The sequence below is a fragment of the Tympanuchus pallidicinctus genome, unplaced genomic scaffold, assembly GCF_026119805.1.
Source record: "Tympanuchus pallidicinctus isolate F22 unplaced genomic scaffold, pur_lepc_1.0 scaffold8, whole genome shotgun sequence".
In the NCBI taxonomy this organism is placed as follows: Eukaryota; Metazoa; Chordata; class Aves; order Galliformes; family Phasianidae; genus Tympanuchus; species Tympanuchus pallidicinctus.
This window is the reverse complement of record NW_026294802.1, coordinates 47,822,372-47,840,557: the sequence shown is the minus strand read 5'-3', so window position 1 is coordinate 47,840,557 and position 18,186 is coordinate 47,822,372. Positions and strand designations below refer to the sequence as shown.

Below are 18,186 nucleotides of genomic sequence, written 5' to 3'. Positions count from 1 at the left end.
CTCGGGCCTGTCCCTCTAATAGCTACAGCAAAACCTCACCAAGACTTTACTCTCCTGGAGGGTGAGAAAGGCACGCAGCGCTGCCCAGCACCCGAAGTCCTAGAGGTGGCAGCTCCTCACCACCTTGCCTCCATGGCCTACGGGCTTCGTCCTTCGTGGGGCTTTTTTTCTGCTCTGTCATTAAGAGTGGAGCCTGGTCTTTTCCTTCAATCCCAAGAATTGCACTGAATTAGATCATCTTTCTCGGCTCACCTCCCCCTACAGGCAGCTCCCGAGCATGCTCAGCTCGGCCTGGCGCTGCCATTTCATAACTGCATTGTTTACAGACGCACACTGACCTGCCATTTTTTGACAGTAGGAGAGGAGCTGGTGCTTGCAACCACGGCTGCTCACAGCCCTGCTCCTCACCACTGCCGGGCCAGGGGCGAGCTCCTGCCTTGCAATAAAAATCCAATTTGGAGAAGGGAAATTGCAAAGTGTGGAAAGTTGCAGTTTACTGTTGTTTTTGTTGTTGCTGTTTCTCCCCTTGTTTTAGGTCAAAATCCACCTGCTCGGAGCACACGGTCTAGGAGGAAGCAGTTAACCCCTCTCTGGGGTGAGGAGAGCACAGGTCTCGTCGAGCTCAGTGCAGAATGCCAGCCATGATTTCAGCTTCTTCAAATCACAACTGTGCTTCGATGTCACCTAAAAATACAATGTTCAGCCCGGTCTGCCATCCTCTGTCAAGCCTTCCTCTGAGAAAGCAAGCCTTGGAAATATGGTATTTCCCTTGAATAAACAAGTTGGCTTAGTCCCAGCACATACAGTTTTCTCCTTTAAATGCAAACCAGAGTATTTTTGCAGGCACACAGGAAAATGAGGAGAGGAGGAGGGGAAAAGTTCTTCATTTAACACCAAGAGCTCCATTAAAAGCACTGCAAGGTTGCTCCCAGTCTCTCTCTGTTCCAGTCCTCTCCCAGACTGTGTTTATCATGCTTTCCAGGTGAAAGCAGCTCCAAGTTATGCTGGACAGAAAATGCCAGAAGACCTGGAGGTTTCCTCATCCTTGGAACAAGGACAATTTGTTGCAAAGCTTCTTTTACAAGAGGCACTGTGCTGCTCCGACACAGTATGGCAGCGTTGCAGGGAAGATGCTCACACGTCAGATCTTCTTAACCCTCACCACCTCTCCCTTTTTCCACCACTTCCACCAGGCTTCCCCCTCCTCGGGGAATTGCAGTTACCTGGGATCAGGGGAAATACCAAAAGTTGGTATTTTGGATCCCAGAATATTTTTTAAGAGCTTGCTCTGTATTTTTTTCCCCCAGTGATGTTTTTGTGTTGGTTTTCTTTTCTTTTGTTTTCCCCTTTTATTTTTAAAAACACATTCCAATTAGCTCAGATAGTGAACGAGCTTCTCTCCAGCTGCTTTACCAATAACCCCGCACCCTGCTGGGCAGTGCCTGTCCTCCATCGCTGCCCCCCTCTAGGACCAACACCACCAGGCAACAGAGCCAGACATTTCCTATGCTGCAGAACAGACCAAGGAGTTCAAACAGGCACCGGAGGGGAGGAGGGACAGACAGATCTGCAAAGTCCGAACGTCAGGGGAGATCACATTACTGGCTGCTGGGGTCTCGTCTGTGAAGAGGGTTTGATTTCAAAACTCACTTAATTTACAGTAGTTGAAAAGAATCGGCTGAAAGTGGCGGTTAAGAGTTATAAATTCAAGATTCGCTTCCAAATCACGGGCTTTGCAGTTCACTGCAGGAACATATGGTCCTCTGAGCCTCGAGAGCAGGGAGCACACACTGCCAGAGCCCCAAGTCTTTGGGCTGAACCAAAAGCAAGACATTTCTTCCACTGCAGGGTGGTGACTGTGGTGCTTCCTCAACCTTTGGCAGCTCCAGGAGCAACACAAGGAGAAGGAAAAATTTAAGGGGAGAAAGACAAAAGGACAACAAAGAGCAGCCCCAGGAATCGAGTCATCCCTCCCCCAGCCATCCACAAACCAGCTGGTCACGACAGCGAAGCTCCTTAAATGTCCTTGTTTACCTGAACAAAATAGCTCCCTGCCATTGTACTAGCAGCATGCGATCCTGAGATGGCACTGGGCAGAGGAGGTGGTGCTGGCAGCCCCGTGCTCACCCCGTAATGGGATCCGAGCTCCGCACTGGAGAGATGCAATCCTGCTGTAGGGCCTGTGGGGCCACGCTGGGTAATGGGGGGGATGGTTGCCCTGCAGGGAAATCCAAATGTCTCATGCTTGCGATGAGAGATGAAAAAATGAGGCAAAGGGCAGGAGACTGGCGTGGGTTCCTTCATACATGATCACCACAGGCGGGCTAAGGAGGAATGGTGATTGTCTTGAAAGGCGGGGGAGGCTGCTCATGCTGGACTTCGCTTCGAAGTCAGTTTAATATAGGGGAAAAAAAAAGAAGAAAAAAAACCCAGCACCCAGATGTCCATATTTAGGGCTGTTAACTTCCATGGAAGTCCAGGTCTGAGGATTCTGTCTTCCCTCCAAGCTCTCTGAAGGCCACGCAGCACCCGGTGCTATGGGCGCTCAGTCACTGTGCTCCCCAGGCACCGGCTCTGCTCCATGTCAGCCTGGTTCCGCCAGCACCGCGGCTCTGTGGGCAGGAGCCAGCCAGGCCTTCACTCATTGCTTCCAGAAAGAACCTTCTCCTCATTACTTCCTCTCGTTGTCTTTTCCTTCGGTGCACATTTACTGGAGGAGAAGTCCTTGTGAGCAGGCAGGGAGGTGCGGAGCCGAAGCCCCACTGACTGCCCACTGCTGCCTTATGCCCAGCGTGGCCCAAAGCCCAACCACAGGCCTGCTGAGCACCCATACAGTGCCTGCATTGAACACAAACAGCGAAAAAACAAAAAACCAACATCGAAAACCCACGAGCACGGCGGGGCCAGGGGGCTGGATTTCAGCTAAATAAACTGCAGGCCCGTGCCTCCTGCCACCACACCAACCACGGATGTTTCGTTTTAATCAGCTGCATGGATTGCAAACTACTACCGGGAAAAAAATAGTCATAATAAAATTAAATTAAAAAGAGGGTGAAAAACATCCCCCGAAATTACTGTTGTGTTGTTGTTGTTGTAGAATAGCGTGGCTCAGCAGGGAGCCATAGGCCGCAGCCAACACAGGGCCTCCCTGGCCAGGGGCCTCTGCAGTCCTTCCCCAGTGCAGAGCTGTGCCCCCAGCCCCTGCTCCTCTTATAGCAAGGAGAGCTCCTGGTAGACCCAAATTCCCCAAAGATTTCATGGTTTGTTTGTTTTTTTTAATATATATATATTGTTTTTTTTTTTAAACCCAACCCTAAAATAAAATTAAACGCCATCCCTCCAAACAAGCCTCCCCACCACAGAAGGCAAACAAAAGATCCAGAGCCCAAGCTTCCCCTGAGCCAGGTAATGCCAGATGTACGTGCAAGGCCATGGAACAGCACAAAGTCACAATCATAACAACACAAAAGAGCAGTCAAACGCTGACAAGGCAGCTCCAGGCTGCTCCCCAACCGCCCCAGCGCCCTGCCCCGCATGGCTGCCATCCTGCTGCGCTCCCTCCCTCGCACAGGGCAGAAGAAAAGAGAGAACTGACATAAAAAAGAATCCAGCCATGATTATCTGAACTGTCTTCCTCCTCTCCGAGGCTTCTCCTTTCCCACCTGGCGCCAGGCTGCCTGCAGCCCCAACCGGAGGGACGCTGCTATTTATGAGGTATGGGAGATGGACACTGCGAGCTACTGTACCTGCAGACATCTGTGGTCTTCTCCTGGGGAAGACTCAAAGAGTTGCATATTCCAGATCCTCATGAGCAGTGATTCAGTTTCTGCTCATGTGATAAAAGCTCCCTCTACAGAGTGAGCATGCCCAGAGGAGACCATTTCACTGCTCCCTCCAAGCTGCAGCCATTTCACAGAGAACCTGCAGGCTCCAGCGTCCATTGGAGCGGCGATCAGCCCGGGCATCCCGGGGACGCCTCGGTAATGCAGATCATCTGTCAACTTTCTGACAGGGTGCCAGGCCTCAAACTGATCGCTTGCCTGGAAAAAAAAAAGCCTTTTAAACCCAGAATGTGTTCTGTTTCAGTGGCCTTCAAGAGTAGCCCTTGTCCACAGAAAAAAAAGGCAAGGGGAGCAGAGATGGGGAGGGACACGGTGTGGCGTGGGGACATCCCTGTGCTGCTTTTGTACTGCTTAATCAAGGGTCTGACCCGTGAAGAGGGGGATGAAGGCACACGGGTTTAACCGGTTAAGTGTGCAGTGTCCAACTGCAAGAGGATTCAAGATGTGACCTGCTGAGCTGAAAGGGTGCTGGCTTCCACTGCAAGGATTTATAATACAACATGACCTGGTACAACCAACCTTAAAAACATATCACAGCCACAGTCATTAAAAAGAGGGGGGAAAGCATAACGAAGTGATAGCGAGTGCACTGCGAGGTACAGTAGCTCTGAGCTCAGCCTATGTTGAACCGTATGACACATCTGGCCTAGCCAGCAAGATAAAAGAACATTTTAGCTTCAAAATAAAAGCAGTTTGCCTCTGTTCTTCTTAACAATTAAGCACAAACTCTTGGCAACATTTGCATCTGCTCATGCTCCCGGAGAAACCAAAGCAATGTGCAGGAACATCTGCAGGCAGAGCAGGGCTGGAAAAGATGCAAGCACAAGGCTGGCAGTGGGGCTGGCAGTGGGGCTGGCAGTGGGGTGCCCCAAGGCTGCAGGGCTGCCTGTGTGGGGCGGGAGGGAGAACCCAGCCAGAGGAGGCGAGGAGGAAGAGGAAACTCAGACATGGGCTGTGGCACCTCCTGGCTGCTCTTGGCCAAAGCAAAGCTATTTTCCATGAAACCAGAACACAGAAGATGATTGTTTTTAAGGCTAACTGTTACAATGAAGACGAGCTCAGTGCAGTGCGTTGTAGTGGGCTGTTGGGGGCAGGGAACTGCCTGTATACAGGGTGGGGGAAAAAGCCACAGAAATCCACGGCGAGGTTTTGAGAAGCCCAGTGATTTTATTTGCTTTGCACCTTGCATGAAAAGCAGGCATCCAAACTCACACCTCCAGCACAAGCATGAAGCCAACGCCTGCTCTGCTCAACCCATTCCCTCCTCTCCTCTGCTGAGCAGTGCCAGCATGTCCTGCTATTGTGTCAGCATCAGAGACCAGGCAGCTACTTCACCACTGTGTCCTTGCACATTTGCAAAGCAGCGACAGTTAAAGCAGCAGGAGAGCTGCTCTCCGTCTGCTTCAGCTACAGTGACACTATTTTTCTCTCTGCACTCTAGAGAAGTTTCACTACTAAACAGTTAAAACACGCAAGGCTAAATTGAGATGACTGAAGTTCATAGGGAATGAATATTTGAGGTGACAGTAGAAAGCAAGGATCTCTCTTTCAGCCACTGGGTTTTTGTTTGATGTAAACTTTAAGTTTTAATATACATAAAATGAGATTTTGCTGGCCTTCCTATCAGTCATTGAAAGGCACAGAGGTAAGTAATTGAAGACAACCCCAAAAATCTCAAAACAAAAGCAGTAAGAACGGCTACACAAACTTGAGTTGTGTTATCCACAGCATCAAAAGATTACTGTGCTTCAAACCAAAGATGGCTCTGTAGGAGTGCTGCTTTTCCTTGCAGCATGAAATTACCAAGCTTTCATTAAAAACACAGAAATAGAAACAAAGATATTTCTAAACGCAAAGCCAATGAGGGACCACAGCCAACATCCCTTTTCAGAGAGAAAAGGACGGGGACCCATCCTGCAGCACTCAGTCTTCCTGCGCTCCCCACCACACCCCAATACTACAGATGTTTTTACTGCTGAGGTTAAAAACGCACCGAGAGCAGAAGCACCCGGGGACACTCTGCACATCTCATGTTCAGCCCTCAACGTACCAAAGATGTGTTAAAGAACCACGCCGATCGGACTGGTGCGGGCAGTCCAACCATCAATCCTTGGATCTGCACCATGCCAGCATCTCCCCGGGGTCACAGCCCCGTCTCCCCATTTCCTGAAGATCTAAGTCCTCTCCCAAGCAGTTCCCACAAGACAGGAAGCCTTCCCCCCCCACCCGTGACGCAGGCTGGCACGCTGGAAGGATGCACAGTTTAACCGTTCAGGAACTCGCTGTCTGCAGAAGCCCACCGGCCCGCCTTCCCCTCTCCTGCAAAACGAAACATGTCTCTGAAATGGCTTGGGAAGGGGGTTTGCTCAGCATGTGAGATAACAGCAGCCCAAACTCCACGAAGCGTTCCCCTTTATCCACCCCAAGGACTCCCCACCAGTTTCTTCACCAAAGCTTGCGGAACGGCTTAGCATTCCCCACTTCCAAAGACACAGGGCCCACACAAACACCCGCTTTGCTGACACGGAGCCTCCCTGGCCGCGGTTCCCCCACTCAAAGCTTGAAAACCCCTTTCAGAAACCTCACGTTTCCAAGACGAAGGCAGCAGCACAGCACAAAGGACAGTAGGTTCCTGAGGGCTTTTGCTTAATTACGCCATTACACATGGCATTTTCACAGCTCCCTTGCAGCGGAAACACAAGCGGGAGGCAAGGGGAGATGTTGCTTTCTATAGGAAGAACAGTATTTAGCCCTGCAAAACGCAGGGGGTTCTCCTCGTTTTCATCAGGTTCCTCTTTCAGCTCAGACCTTCCACCTGCTCACAGCTGAAGCTCCTTTGGGGCCTCCTCAGAAGTTGTCCCACGAACACAACGCAACAAACCGCCCCCAGTAAAGGGCTCTGGATATACAGAGAGCACTGCTGCTGGAATCCCGAGTTCTTTTGCAGTGCTAAGCAGTGCTCTGCTCAGCAGCAAGCTCTTACAACGCCTCCTTCCCCCCTCGGTGACTATTTACACCACTTCCTAAGCAGAGTGCCCATTCCCAGGACGCACTGATTGTCCTGAGCATCCTCTGAAGGAGCCGAATCGTCCCCATCCAGCCTCAGCTAACAGCTCTGAAGGAGCATTCGCTCATTAATGCACACTTCTGGAATCACAGCTTTCTCTGCCTTTCAAAGCCTGAATATTATTTATTTATTTTCACCCAAATCTTTTCAAGCCATCTCCCCTCCTCCTGCTTACAGTTTCAGCAAACTGCCTTTCGTTAACAGGCAACATGAAACGTTCCCCGGGACGCTGTGTTGAGTAGCTCGCATACACCAAAAAGGGGATTAAAAAAAAAAAATGTAAAAAGGGAAAAAGAAAGAAGGAAAAAAAAAGATGCTGTTGCAACAGATGTAGAGAGATAAGCTCTGTGGAAGATGGTCCTGTGTTTGATAAGAACATGTGCTGAGTTATTTCATTTTTGGGGGCAATCCTAGAACTTTATTTAGAAGCAGATTGGCCAGACAGCTATAATTCAGAACATACTGTAGTCTTAACAGTTCCCAATTAGAAACTCCTTCAGCTTTAACTTACAGTAACCGTGGCTCCTTCTATTTTGGAAAGCTGAAAACACCATTTCTCCCCTTCATTCAGCTATTGCACATCAAGAGCTTCTTCTGTAACAAATGCAGCCTTGCTCAGGGAGGGTGCAAACATTGCTTGCACAGCCCATCTCAGCAACAGCAAAGCAAGCTTTCTGCCTCAGCCACACTCCCAGTTTGCTCAACAAACGTTTTATGGGGTTGTTTGGGGGCTGGGAGGTGGGATGGGAGCAGCACAAAGCCACGCTGCTTATTAGCAGTCCTCTGCCAGCAGAGCAGCAGGAAAATGGCCGCTCACATTCAACCTCGCTTCTGCTGCACTGCGTTGCTGGAACACCAGGGCTCTGCCCACCAGCCTCACGTGCTCCGAGCCTCCCTGTTCTTTGACCTCACACCTCTTTTTTTTTAAGCATTAGGGCATTCACGTGAAAATAAGCGCGCTCTTCACTGGGAGAGAATGAGCTCTTCGTGGTGCTTTTATCTCCCTCCCCAAATCATCAACTCCTGCGTTGCAGCACCACGGTTGATGGCTCTATAAGCGATTCCACTGACATTATACACTGCTGCAAGGAACAGAAGGAGCAGATGAACTCTCTAAAAACAAAGCTCTTGCCTTCATGCAAATATCACTAGTTAAGAAGAGCAGAGAAATAAAGCAAGCACGATGTGGGTACAGAATTGGCTCAGATGAGGCTGCTTTTCAGCAACTGCCATAAGGTGGCAGTGGGTCTTTAAGGCTACCTTACACCTTTCACAACAAGCACAATAAGAAATCATTACACCAGTGGTTTTCAGCATCCCAAACTGTTTAATCAAATTTCCTCATCAAGGGAGCCAGACCATACAAGAAAACACAGGACCGAGATCATTCCAGTGCCAGAGTCACGCAAGGAGAAAAAGCCACTGAGATCAAATTGGAAAAGCTGTGAACGCAGCTCCCATCTGAGCCAAAATAAATCAAAACCTTTTACTTTCCACGCACAATTACAATGCCATTTATTTTACATAAACGCTTCTCTTTGTGCATTCACCCAACCACAGACAAGCCAGCATCCATTAACAGAGAATGCAGTTTGCATCACCAGGATGCACGGATTCAAGCTGGCTTTCTGCTGGGGCTGCCAAAACCAGCCTGTACCGAGCTGGTCCCCACATGGGAGCTGAGCTGCCTGCTGGCCAGGGCTGGGTCCTGCCCTGCCTGCTTGCCCAGAGAAGGCGCTGGAAGCACTGGGTATGCCAGCAACGTGGAGCCAGGCAACAAAGATGCAGCAATGTGACTCATCATGCAGACTGACCTGAGCGTGTGAGGCCGTCACCTGGGACAGAGCCATAAAACAAAAACGTGTGCGCCGCTCTCCTCCACGTGCTGATCTGCGTGATGAAAAGCAGCAGGGTTGCCCTGAGGAGCCAGCCAGCCTTGCTGCACGCAGACTGAAGGCTGCAACCGCAGAATGTTCTGCTAATAAAAGTGATAACTTCACAACACCAACGCCTGCACGACGCCCTGACGCAGCAAGCCTCACCTTTGCTCAAACCACATCAACGCCACCGGGGATGCCCAACAGCACCTCTCCCATGGGGCACAAAGGCTCAGCAATGCTCCCATGCAAAGCCACATCTTCCCTGCAGCTCTCTGGCACCGGCCTGGAGAGCCCAAATCTGCAGCGGGTTGGCTGGCACCTCCCAGCACAGCCTGCTGGCACCAGGGTTGGTGACTGGGGCTGGAGAGGGCTGCAGCCACGCACACAGTGCGCCAGCCCGACCTCACACATGGCCCCACTCCTTCCACAAACCATTCGCCAACGTGTTAAACCCAGAAAGCAGGACACGAATAAAAACTAATCTCAGCCAAAGGAACAGACGCACAGATTCCCTCCTTTCCTTGCAAATTTGGAAGAGCTGATTTGGCAAGATTTGTTTGCAACCCTTGGAATGCAGAACGAGGAAAGGAGCTGGAGTTTGACGTTCCTTCGCCCTCCTACGACTGCAGACAGATCTCAGAGCAGCGAGCAGCTCCGTGCCCCACGAGGCTTCCCATTAACAGTAATTAGTGCCTCGCGTGGGGAAGGCGCAGCCCAGCGCTCCCCGCAGTGCTGGCGACCAGCCTGGCTCCTCGGGGCCACCACCCTGGAGCTCGCCAGGTCCCTGCTGCATGGAGGTTCGCCAGGCAGCCGAGGTCAGGATTTTCCAATCTGCAGGAAGCAGCACGAAGCCAGCCGGTGGTGGCGGTGGAGCCGAGCAGCACCCAAACCGCTTCCAGCAGCCCCTACCTGGGCACACGGCCATCCTCTGCCCCTGGGCCTGGCTCCTCCTGCGGCCACGCATCCATCTCCCTCTATGGGTGCAGCCTCGATCCCGGAGCATGCTCAGTACGGGCTGATCTTCAGCCATTACAGAGCTTTGATGACATGTAAGCAGAAGGAAGTGTCATTAGCAAAAGGGGAAGAAAGAAAAAAGGTGCAGGATTCACGCTGACCGGCGATGTCCTGCGCCCACCGGTACAGCACAGCTCCGGCTGCAAGACTGCAGGTGTGCTGAGCCTGCCAGCATCTTGCTTTAGCACAAAATCAAGGCAAACCCTGTCTCAGTAAGCCTCATGCAGGAAGGAGCATTGCCTCCAGACACTCAACCGGCATGTTTTTCCACTCTGGGCCTTCTACAAATTACAATAATTTCACAAAATACCATTAATATTCCCTCTCTGGTAGGCTTCAACTGCTGCTTTTAGCTCATAATGCAGACTGTGCTTCCCTCTGTCTTAAAGCTAACCCTACGCCACCCCATCCTCTGTAACCTTGATGATTATTCCCAATGAATTTGCAATTAACAGCAGGATGGATAAGGGGAAGAAGCCTACAGTGCAACACCCTTCCTGCTGCGTTTTGCTAGGAACCTGCATTTAAGGGAGGTTTGGTTTTAGCAAACCAGCTCTGAAAACCTCCATGCTCACATTTCCATCGTCCTTACAGTAGGAATGTTTCAAAGCAGAATAAATAGAGGTCTTTTTTTCTCCTCTCCAGTTTTCCAAACAGCAACATAGGCACAGACACAACACTGAAGTTCGCTAGGTGCTTTTGGTGCTGGAGGATTACAATCTGCACACCGAGTTATTGTCACACAGAACTTCCCTGCCCCATACAGACTTTATGTTGTAGACTCATAGAATCATTCGAGTTGGAAGGGATCCTTAAAGGCTACCTGGCCCCACTTCCTGCAGTGAATGGGGACACCCACAGCTCCATCAGTGCTCAGAGCCCATCCCCCTGCCCTTGGGTGCTGCCTGTCCCCTCCAACTCACACAACTTCTTGAGAAAGAAAACAGTTTGGAGGAAAGCTATGCAGCCCAGGGCAAATATTCACCGCTAGTCCCAACCAGTGCACAGCCCTGCTACTGCACTGAGCCCAAGCTAAAAGCTGCTCTGGGTGCTCCAATCCACGTGCCATCAGGCAGCCCTCACCGGTATTTCTGCTGTGGGTGTGCAGCACTGCTTCCATGCTGAGGGTGCGATTCTCTAAAGGAATGCTAACAAATACAGGAAATAAACGATCAAAACCTCAACTGACACCGATCATCAGAACACAATATGGTGATAAGGGAATGCCAAAAATGAGCTCTTTGCCTGCACCAAGCCTCCAAGATAATGACAAAAATACCAAGAGATTCCAAGCAATGCAGTAAGCCACGTTAAATGCGTGATTTTCATCAGCACACGGCACATTTGTCAGATGCACTACGCAAACTGCCCTGCATTTCGCTCTCCTACTCAAGAGATCTCTCTTCTCTACATTCAATCTGAACACCAACCTCGAGCTTTTCGGCAGATCATTTGTGATAGCAAAGTGTTGGCGTTCACATCTGACTTCTGGATGCAGGGCAGCCCTTTGTGCCAAGCAAGTTGCATTGTACTACAACATTATTAGAGCACGAGGCGTCTGGCGCAGCGACCAGCGATAAACCACGGCCATTGGCAATACAGCGCTTCTCTGCCCCCACACCTCGACTCCTGCTGCAGCCTTTCCCCAGAGCATTTACCCCACAGTGCCCCAGTGTCTCTGGGGACACCCACAGGGACACCCATCTGCAGAGCAGGGCGCGATCCGCTCCTCACCACGCCAGGCAGCACCAGGGCACCGCGCGGCGCCTCCGCTCAGCGCCGACTGGCAAAGCCTGCCGACAGATTCTATTCTCATCCTCTCCCGTGCCTTCAAATCGGAGGTGGTTTAAAAATAATACTCAGCCCGTAGCATCCTGAGGCACGTCTGCTGAACCTAGCGGTGTTTGCATCTTGCATAGCTCAAGCATGTCAAGTTTGTTTCCTTGGAAACAAAGACCAATTTGCAAGCATTGCTTTCTTCCTTCTTTTTATTTTTTTAATGTCATGAACACATACCTGCAGCTCTTGTTGATGCAGAGGAATTGAAGTTGCTTCACATACCAAAAAAAGTTCGTAAGAACTTTATTATTAATTATTAATACATTTCGCTAATGAACAATTGGCTTGCTGCAGCGAGGGAAAACCAGCTCACTGCTATTTAAAAATCCCTTCTTCCCCTCAATAGATGCACACTCAAGGCATGGCATTTATACTGCCTCCTCGGGGAGAGGGAGGGAAGAAATGGAAAAGCGGATTCATGTGCTTGCCCTAGGCTAGGTGCAAAGTTCCTAGCACAGAGAACAATCTAAGAGGGAAATCCTGCACTGCTCCTAACACTAGCACTGCTCCAAGAGATGCACCAGTACTGCTCACCTGCTCCACGCAGACTGGAGCGCAAGCACAGGCTCAGTAAGAAGGAAAGCAGTAACACCTTCTGGAGATGGCCAGCTTCAAGTCCAACTTTTTCTCATTAAGGGAATGCATTCGTGCTTAGGTGGGGAGTCAGCCTTTCCATGCACCATAGCTGTTCTCCCAGCCTGCTCGCATCAAAGGTCTTCATGATGAAGGCTGCAAATTCTGCAGCAGTGGCACACAACCTCTCTGGGTGGGCAAGACAGAAGAGAGAGGGCAAGACTCAGAGCTGAGTTCTTCACAGCCTGCTTTGCAACGGGGATTGGTACCCACACCTACCAGAGCCCTTGTTGTGAACTACAACTGCTCAGTACCTGTCAGTACCTGTCAGATAAGGAGTAAAATGGACACGTGTGAGAACAGCAAATAAAATTATGGCTCTTTAAACACACTGTCCTGGGGCTGCTCACTGCCCAGCACGTCTGGCTTGAGCTGTATGCAGTCAGATTGAAGTTACCTCCACATCCAAGGGAGCAAGCTGGGCTCTTCGGCATCAACACCAGCATATGAGGGAAATCCAACAGAGCTGCTCCAGATGGAATAAACAGCCTCCTCCTTCCACATAAAGCCCAAGGCCACACCATTCCTTGCCCACTGGAGCCAGCACTGTGCCGCCACTGGTGGAACTTCTGAAGGTCACAGCTTGAGCTTCATTCTCCAAAGAGCCTCCCAACCTGCAAATGCCACTTCACTGACAGAGCAACCTTGCTGTCCTTGTGGATGTGCCCGCAGTAGGATCAATGCACTCAATTGTAAACAAAAAGTACCAAAAATTACCCCTGGAAACATCAGGCAGAACCACTGGGAGCATCTCACCCTGCAGCCTGAGAACTGAATCTCCACGCACAGCACAGAAGAGCATTTCCATTCCTGCTGCAGTAAACCAAACCTGGAAGCAAATCCCCAGCCGTAAATACGTGCACTCTGTAGCATGTGTAGGCTGGTGTTATAATTGCTGAGTTTTATCCTAACCAATGCCACGGCCTTAGAGCTTTGGGCATTGCTCTGGCCAGCACGAATTCTGGGAGAAGAGAAAGGAAAACAATCTAAGTCTTTCCAGTCAAAAGCAGAGCACGTCCAGGAAAAAGCATCTACACACCACTGTGCAAAAGAGAACCAGACAGATGCACTGTGATTTGCTTAAATATACTGCAACAATAAAACAGCCATGGCTTCTTTGTAACATAAATTTATAGCATCTTCATTTCACAGAAAAACTGAGGCTGGGAGAATTAACTGCTGTTTCTGGAGTGGTCCTACACGAAGGCATGGGAGACTGGAATGTGAGCAAAGAGGCCCAGCACCTGATGGAGCCGCGGGTGTCCCTGTGCACTGCAGGGAGTGGGACCAGATGGCCTTCAAGGCCCCTTCCAACTCAAACAATTCTATGATCTCACCTAAACACGCCCTGTTCCCAAGGAGGCTGTAAAGCAAAGTTTGACCTTAAGCAGTAAAAGTGCACAAAGAGGCTGTACCCATTATGAGACGCAGGCAAAAGGGAGAAGAACTTGGTTGACAAACAGCACCATAAGCACAAATTTTCCTGCAGCGGTGAAGTTTGCATGGACTGGTCTGTAGATGAATGCCAGGACTGGGTGTTCACACAGCACAGGAGGGGTGCCAGTAAATGGGACCTTCTGCACACGTCTGAGTGAGGGAGTATTATAAATCCATGGAATGGTTTGGGTTGGAAGGGTCCTCCAAGATCATCTGGTTGCCAACCACCAAATCCAGCACCAGCTCAGGCTGCCCAGGGCCCCCATCCAGCGTGGCCTTGGGCACCTCCAGGGATGGGGCAACCACAACCTCTCCATCCTGAACAACAGGAATCAGGGCCCTCTGCAGCACCAGCCCTTCCATTCATCACTCCATTAAGATACAGGAGCTTGGGAATTTTTTTTTTAATCACTGACATAAGGGGCAATTAAAGCAAATATTCTGCAACCTTCTGCAGAGACAACGACCTGCACTCATCTCCAGATCCCCATTTTGTTTGCCATCTTCACCCACATCCCATCCCTGTTGCACACTGACGTGTTTTCACTGCATTCTGCTTTGGGATCAGGGGTTCTCTTTGCAGTTGCCCACAAGCACACGTGCCAAGTTCCTCCTTTTTCAAGCACTCATCATCTGTGTGGTTTTTCCTCTGCTTTGAACTCTCTTCCTTATTTTTTAATTCTCCTATTTTCTTTCTCCTCCGTTTCCAATCCATGTTGCACAGATAGGGGCCACTGAACGCACAACACACAAACATCCACATACACGGCAGCCAGACTTTAATCTTGTCAAGGCTCCAATCTCTATAACTTCCACACCCCTGTGGGTTTTTATTATCATTTATCATTACAGAATAACAGCACGGTTGGGTTGCAGGGCCCTCGCAGCCCCCAGCTCCACCCCAACCCCCAGCTCAGGCTGCCCAGGATCCATCCACAGCCTTGGGCACCTCCATGGATGGGCACCCACAGCTGTGGGCAGCAGTGCTGGGGCCTCACCCCCCTCTGAGGAAATGACTTCCTCCTAAAATAAAAAACGTCCTCCTTTTTTCTTTTCAGAGCCCAGATCTCCGCCTCCTCTCCCCTCTGCCTTTGCAGACAACATTTATGCCATCGCCCTCCATTACATTACGCCTTATATTTTCACTTTCTGTGACCATAAATCATTAATAATCCCCACTTATCATCACGCCGTTATTATCCTTAAAATTAAAACAATACAGGAAATTGCACTGGAGCTTCAGGTTTTGAAAGAAATAAACCACCCCGCAATGAAAGAACGGGCTTTTTCTTCCTTTTTAGCAAAAGAAAACCACCCTAAAAGCTGTGCTTTCACGGCCGAATTTTGAGCCTGCACACTGCTGTCCTGCTCCCTGCATGGCTGAGAGCAGCGCAGCGCGAGGCTCAGTGGGGCTGCAGCCCCAGCTCCATCCCACAGGGCCACAGGTCAGGCAGAGCAGGGACAGCATTAAGAGCTCTCCATCATTCCTGGGAAATAAAAGAAACTCAATTACTCATCGAGCGATTAAAATGTGCAAACATTTTGCTTGCTGTTCCGACTGCCACATTGAATATTTCGAGCAGTATCCAGGCCAATATTGTTGCTTAATTTAACATAACTGGATCCTGAATGCATTTCTAACAGATTAAACCACAGAAATATCCACATGTTTTAATGGGGATTTGGCACTGCTCGGAGCCAAACAGATTTCAGCAATATTTTTGGACTACAGATTCTTTCAGAAGAAAAGAAAGCCCACTGCTAATGTATCTGCATTCCCTACATCCCGAGCTTTTTTCCTAAGGATTTAAGCACAAATCAGAACCCCTAAATATAAAGTGCCACTGTAATTCCAGCAACATCTGGACAATTCTCTTGGCCTCGTGAAAGATTTCGGGCACCCTGTGGAGGTTCAGTCCCTGTTCATCCAGAACGGCTCCTTCTCCATCCGCACGCTCTGCACTCTGAGCCTGTAGTTTCTATGCCAACAAGCATCTGTACTCCTTAAAAAGCACATTTAGATGTGGGGGGAGAAGATTTAAGACGTGATAAAGAGTTTCTGGTTGGTTTTTTTTTTTTTTCTTATTTGGTTTTGTGCCCTCTTTTAAATCATCCATTCCTCATTTTTTGGGCTTTTCTTGGGAGGAAACCACAAAAAGGTGCATCAACCATCACCTCTGCCATGGCAGCTTTTCCACCTGCACCACAATAAAGCACCGAGTCAGGAAGGAAAGCGGAAAGCTTCTTCAGTCTTAGAGTCATAGAATCGTTTGAGTTGGAAGGGACCCTTAGTGGTCATCTGGTCCCAGTCCCCTGCAATGAACAGGGACACCCACAGCTCAATCTGCACTCAGTCTGACACAGAAATATAAACACACACACCTATATATATGTATATATATATACACACGTTTGTGTGTGTATTTTGTACGCAGAAATACATCTCTCCAGTTCTCTCTTCAGAAGGAATCGATACCAACCACCTGCTTTCATCTCTTCCAACAACAGCTCTATGAGGAAAAGCACCAGATCTGCAGCCTTGAAAAAGGAGTCTTACAGAACACAGCCCTATCGCATCACTGGGGTGCGATGGCGCAAAACTGCATCTCCATCCTCTGCTCCTGCATGCACAACCTACAGGAGGTTCCCAACCTCCAAGAAAAAAAGCAGAGGGAGATGGGCAGTGGCTCCCAAGCTGTGCCCTGGCCCCACACTTTGGGATCCCCAGTCCACCCACAGGGTACAAAGACATTCAGACCTTTCCTCCCCATTGTGCACATGTAGAACATGCCTACAGAACAAGGCTGTAGCTGCTGTGGGTCAGCGTGCTGACATGCAGCTCAATGAGCTAGCAGGAAACGGGCACTGTATGGGCGGGAAATACACTGCCAGTTTAGCAGCAGATCCTAAAATACTGACATCAACAGCAGCTTGCCATGGAGCACTTTTGAGGCTTTTAAGGCAGCGCATCAGCATCACCCCAGATTCACCAGGCGATGCTCGTCAGTCAGACAGCATCCAGAATAGTGCAGAGCTGGGTGAGCTCTGAGCAAAGAGCTGCTCCTATCTCAGCCACAGGGCACCCAAACCTCCAGGCACTGATGGGCAAACACAACAAACCCAAGGACAAGGCTCCCCATTAACACCAGATAACTGTAGGGATTCAATTGCAGGCAGCCCATCTTGAGAGCACAATCCTGCATAAGACGTGCACTATCTAATGCAGCAGGCATGACCCCATTTTAATATGCAGAAGGAAAAAAACCCCATAATCCTACAGAACACAGAGCAAATAGCACTCTCTGGGACTACTTGAATACCACCCTATTAAAATACAAACATGTTCCTACAGAAGCTCAATAATTTTAAACGTTCACCATCTTTTCATTTCAGGTTTTAAGCATTTTGCCTGGCAACTCTCTGAAGGGCAAATCGTTATGGAAATAGGAGGACAATTAATTTTCCTTTATTCTGGAAGAGGATTATTGGAATAAATAAAATAATCAGCTTAGACAAGAACACAATTGCAACTTATGAAAAACAGAAGTCTTTCTTCATTTTTATTTGCAAAGAAAAGATTTTCTTGGGTGGAGCTGGAAAGGCAAGAGCAGAAGTTTGGGAGCTAAATAACCTTGGACTGTGAGCTCATAGCTGTGTGTCTGTCTACCCATCCACCGCAGCTCTGAACACCAGCATTTTAGGGTCCCCTCCACACTCAGAGAATGCATGTTGGGTCCATTGAAATGAATGAATTTACCTGGATATCAAGCACTGTAGGAGGAACGAGGCTTCAAACCCAAGCAGAGGGGGGCTGTGTGCTGGTGCTCGCCAATGAGTGTCAAGGAGAGATCAGCACTGGCAACAGAAGTGAACAGCGGAGCCTTCAGGTGCACGGTAGCATGAGATGAAGTTGTCATTGATGAGAAATGCTGGGAATGGCTTGGTAAGAAGCGCCCCGTTGTTCCTGACAGACCCTCTAACAAGCAGGGTGAAGTACAAAAACGGCACGGAAACTTTGGTTCAAGGTTGGTACGGGCTCAAGAAAGGAAAGAGAAGTCATTGATGGAAGCACAGATTGCTGGGAACACAAAGGACTGTAAAAGGACTGAGAAATCAAACTGATCTGGAAAAATCAGATGAGATGGTGAGCTCTCAGGTTAGCCAGGAGAAGCAGCCTCGTGGCTCAGCATGGATTACAGGGATGGTGAGGTTGGGTGTCCCAGCCCTCAAACCTGAGCCTGGATGCACCCCCCTTCTTTTCACCACAGACCCAGTTTTCTCAAGTGTTGGATTGCTTTCCAACACTCAGAAGCCCAAACATATGCTCTCCACACATATCAGCTCATTAAGCCTCATCCACTACAGGAATTGAGTTATCCTACTAATTTCACAGCCAGGTTAAGAAATGCTGCTCCTTCCCCTGAGCCTGGAACCCCCCTTTATGAGCCCCAGGGATGAGGGTGGGAATCCTCTA

The 18,186-nt window shown here is 49.6% G+C and overlaps 1 protein-coding gene across 13 annotated transcripts in view; it reads right to left on the bottom strand.

Moving 5' to 3' along the window:
- Window positions 1-18,186, bottom strand: part of EHMT1 (euchromatic histone lysine methyltransferase 1) — a 96,865-nt gene that overhangs the window by 60,593 nt on the left and 18,086 nt on the right. For 7 of the 13 annotated variants that reach the window (XM_052667616.1, XM_052667628.1, XM_052667621.1 and 4 more), the window contains exon 1: window positions 3,747-3,857. The exons of 2 other annotated variants lie outside the window; for them this stretch is intronic. In XM_052667616.1, the coding sequence (XP_052523576.1) occupies window positions 3,747-3,809 (63 nt within the window). In that variant the 5' untranslated portion in view covers window positions 3,810-3,857. Of the gene's footprint in view, window positions 1-39; window positions 236-338; window positions 363-3,746; window positions 3,859-9,698; window positions 9,780-18,186 lie in introns of those variants that run through there. 4 more of the 13 variants (XM_052667624.1, XM_052667629.1, XM_052667626.1 and 1 more) reach the window with 4 other exon arrangements.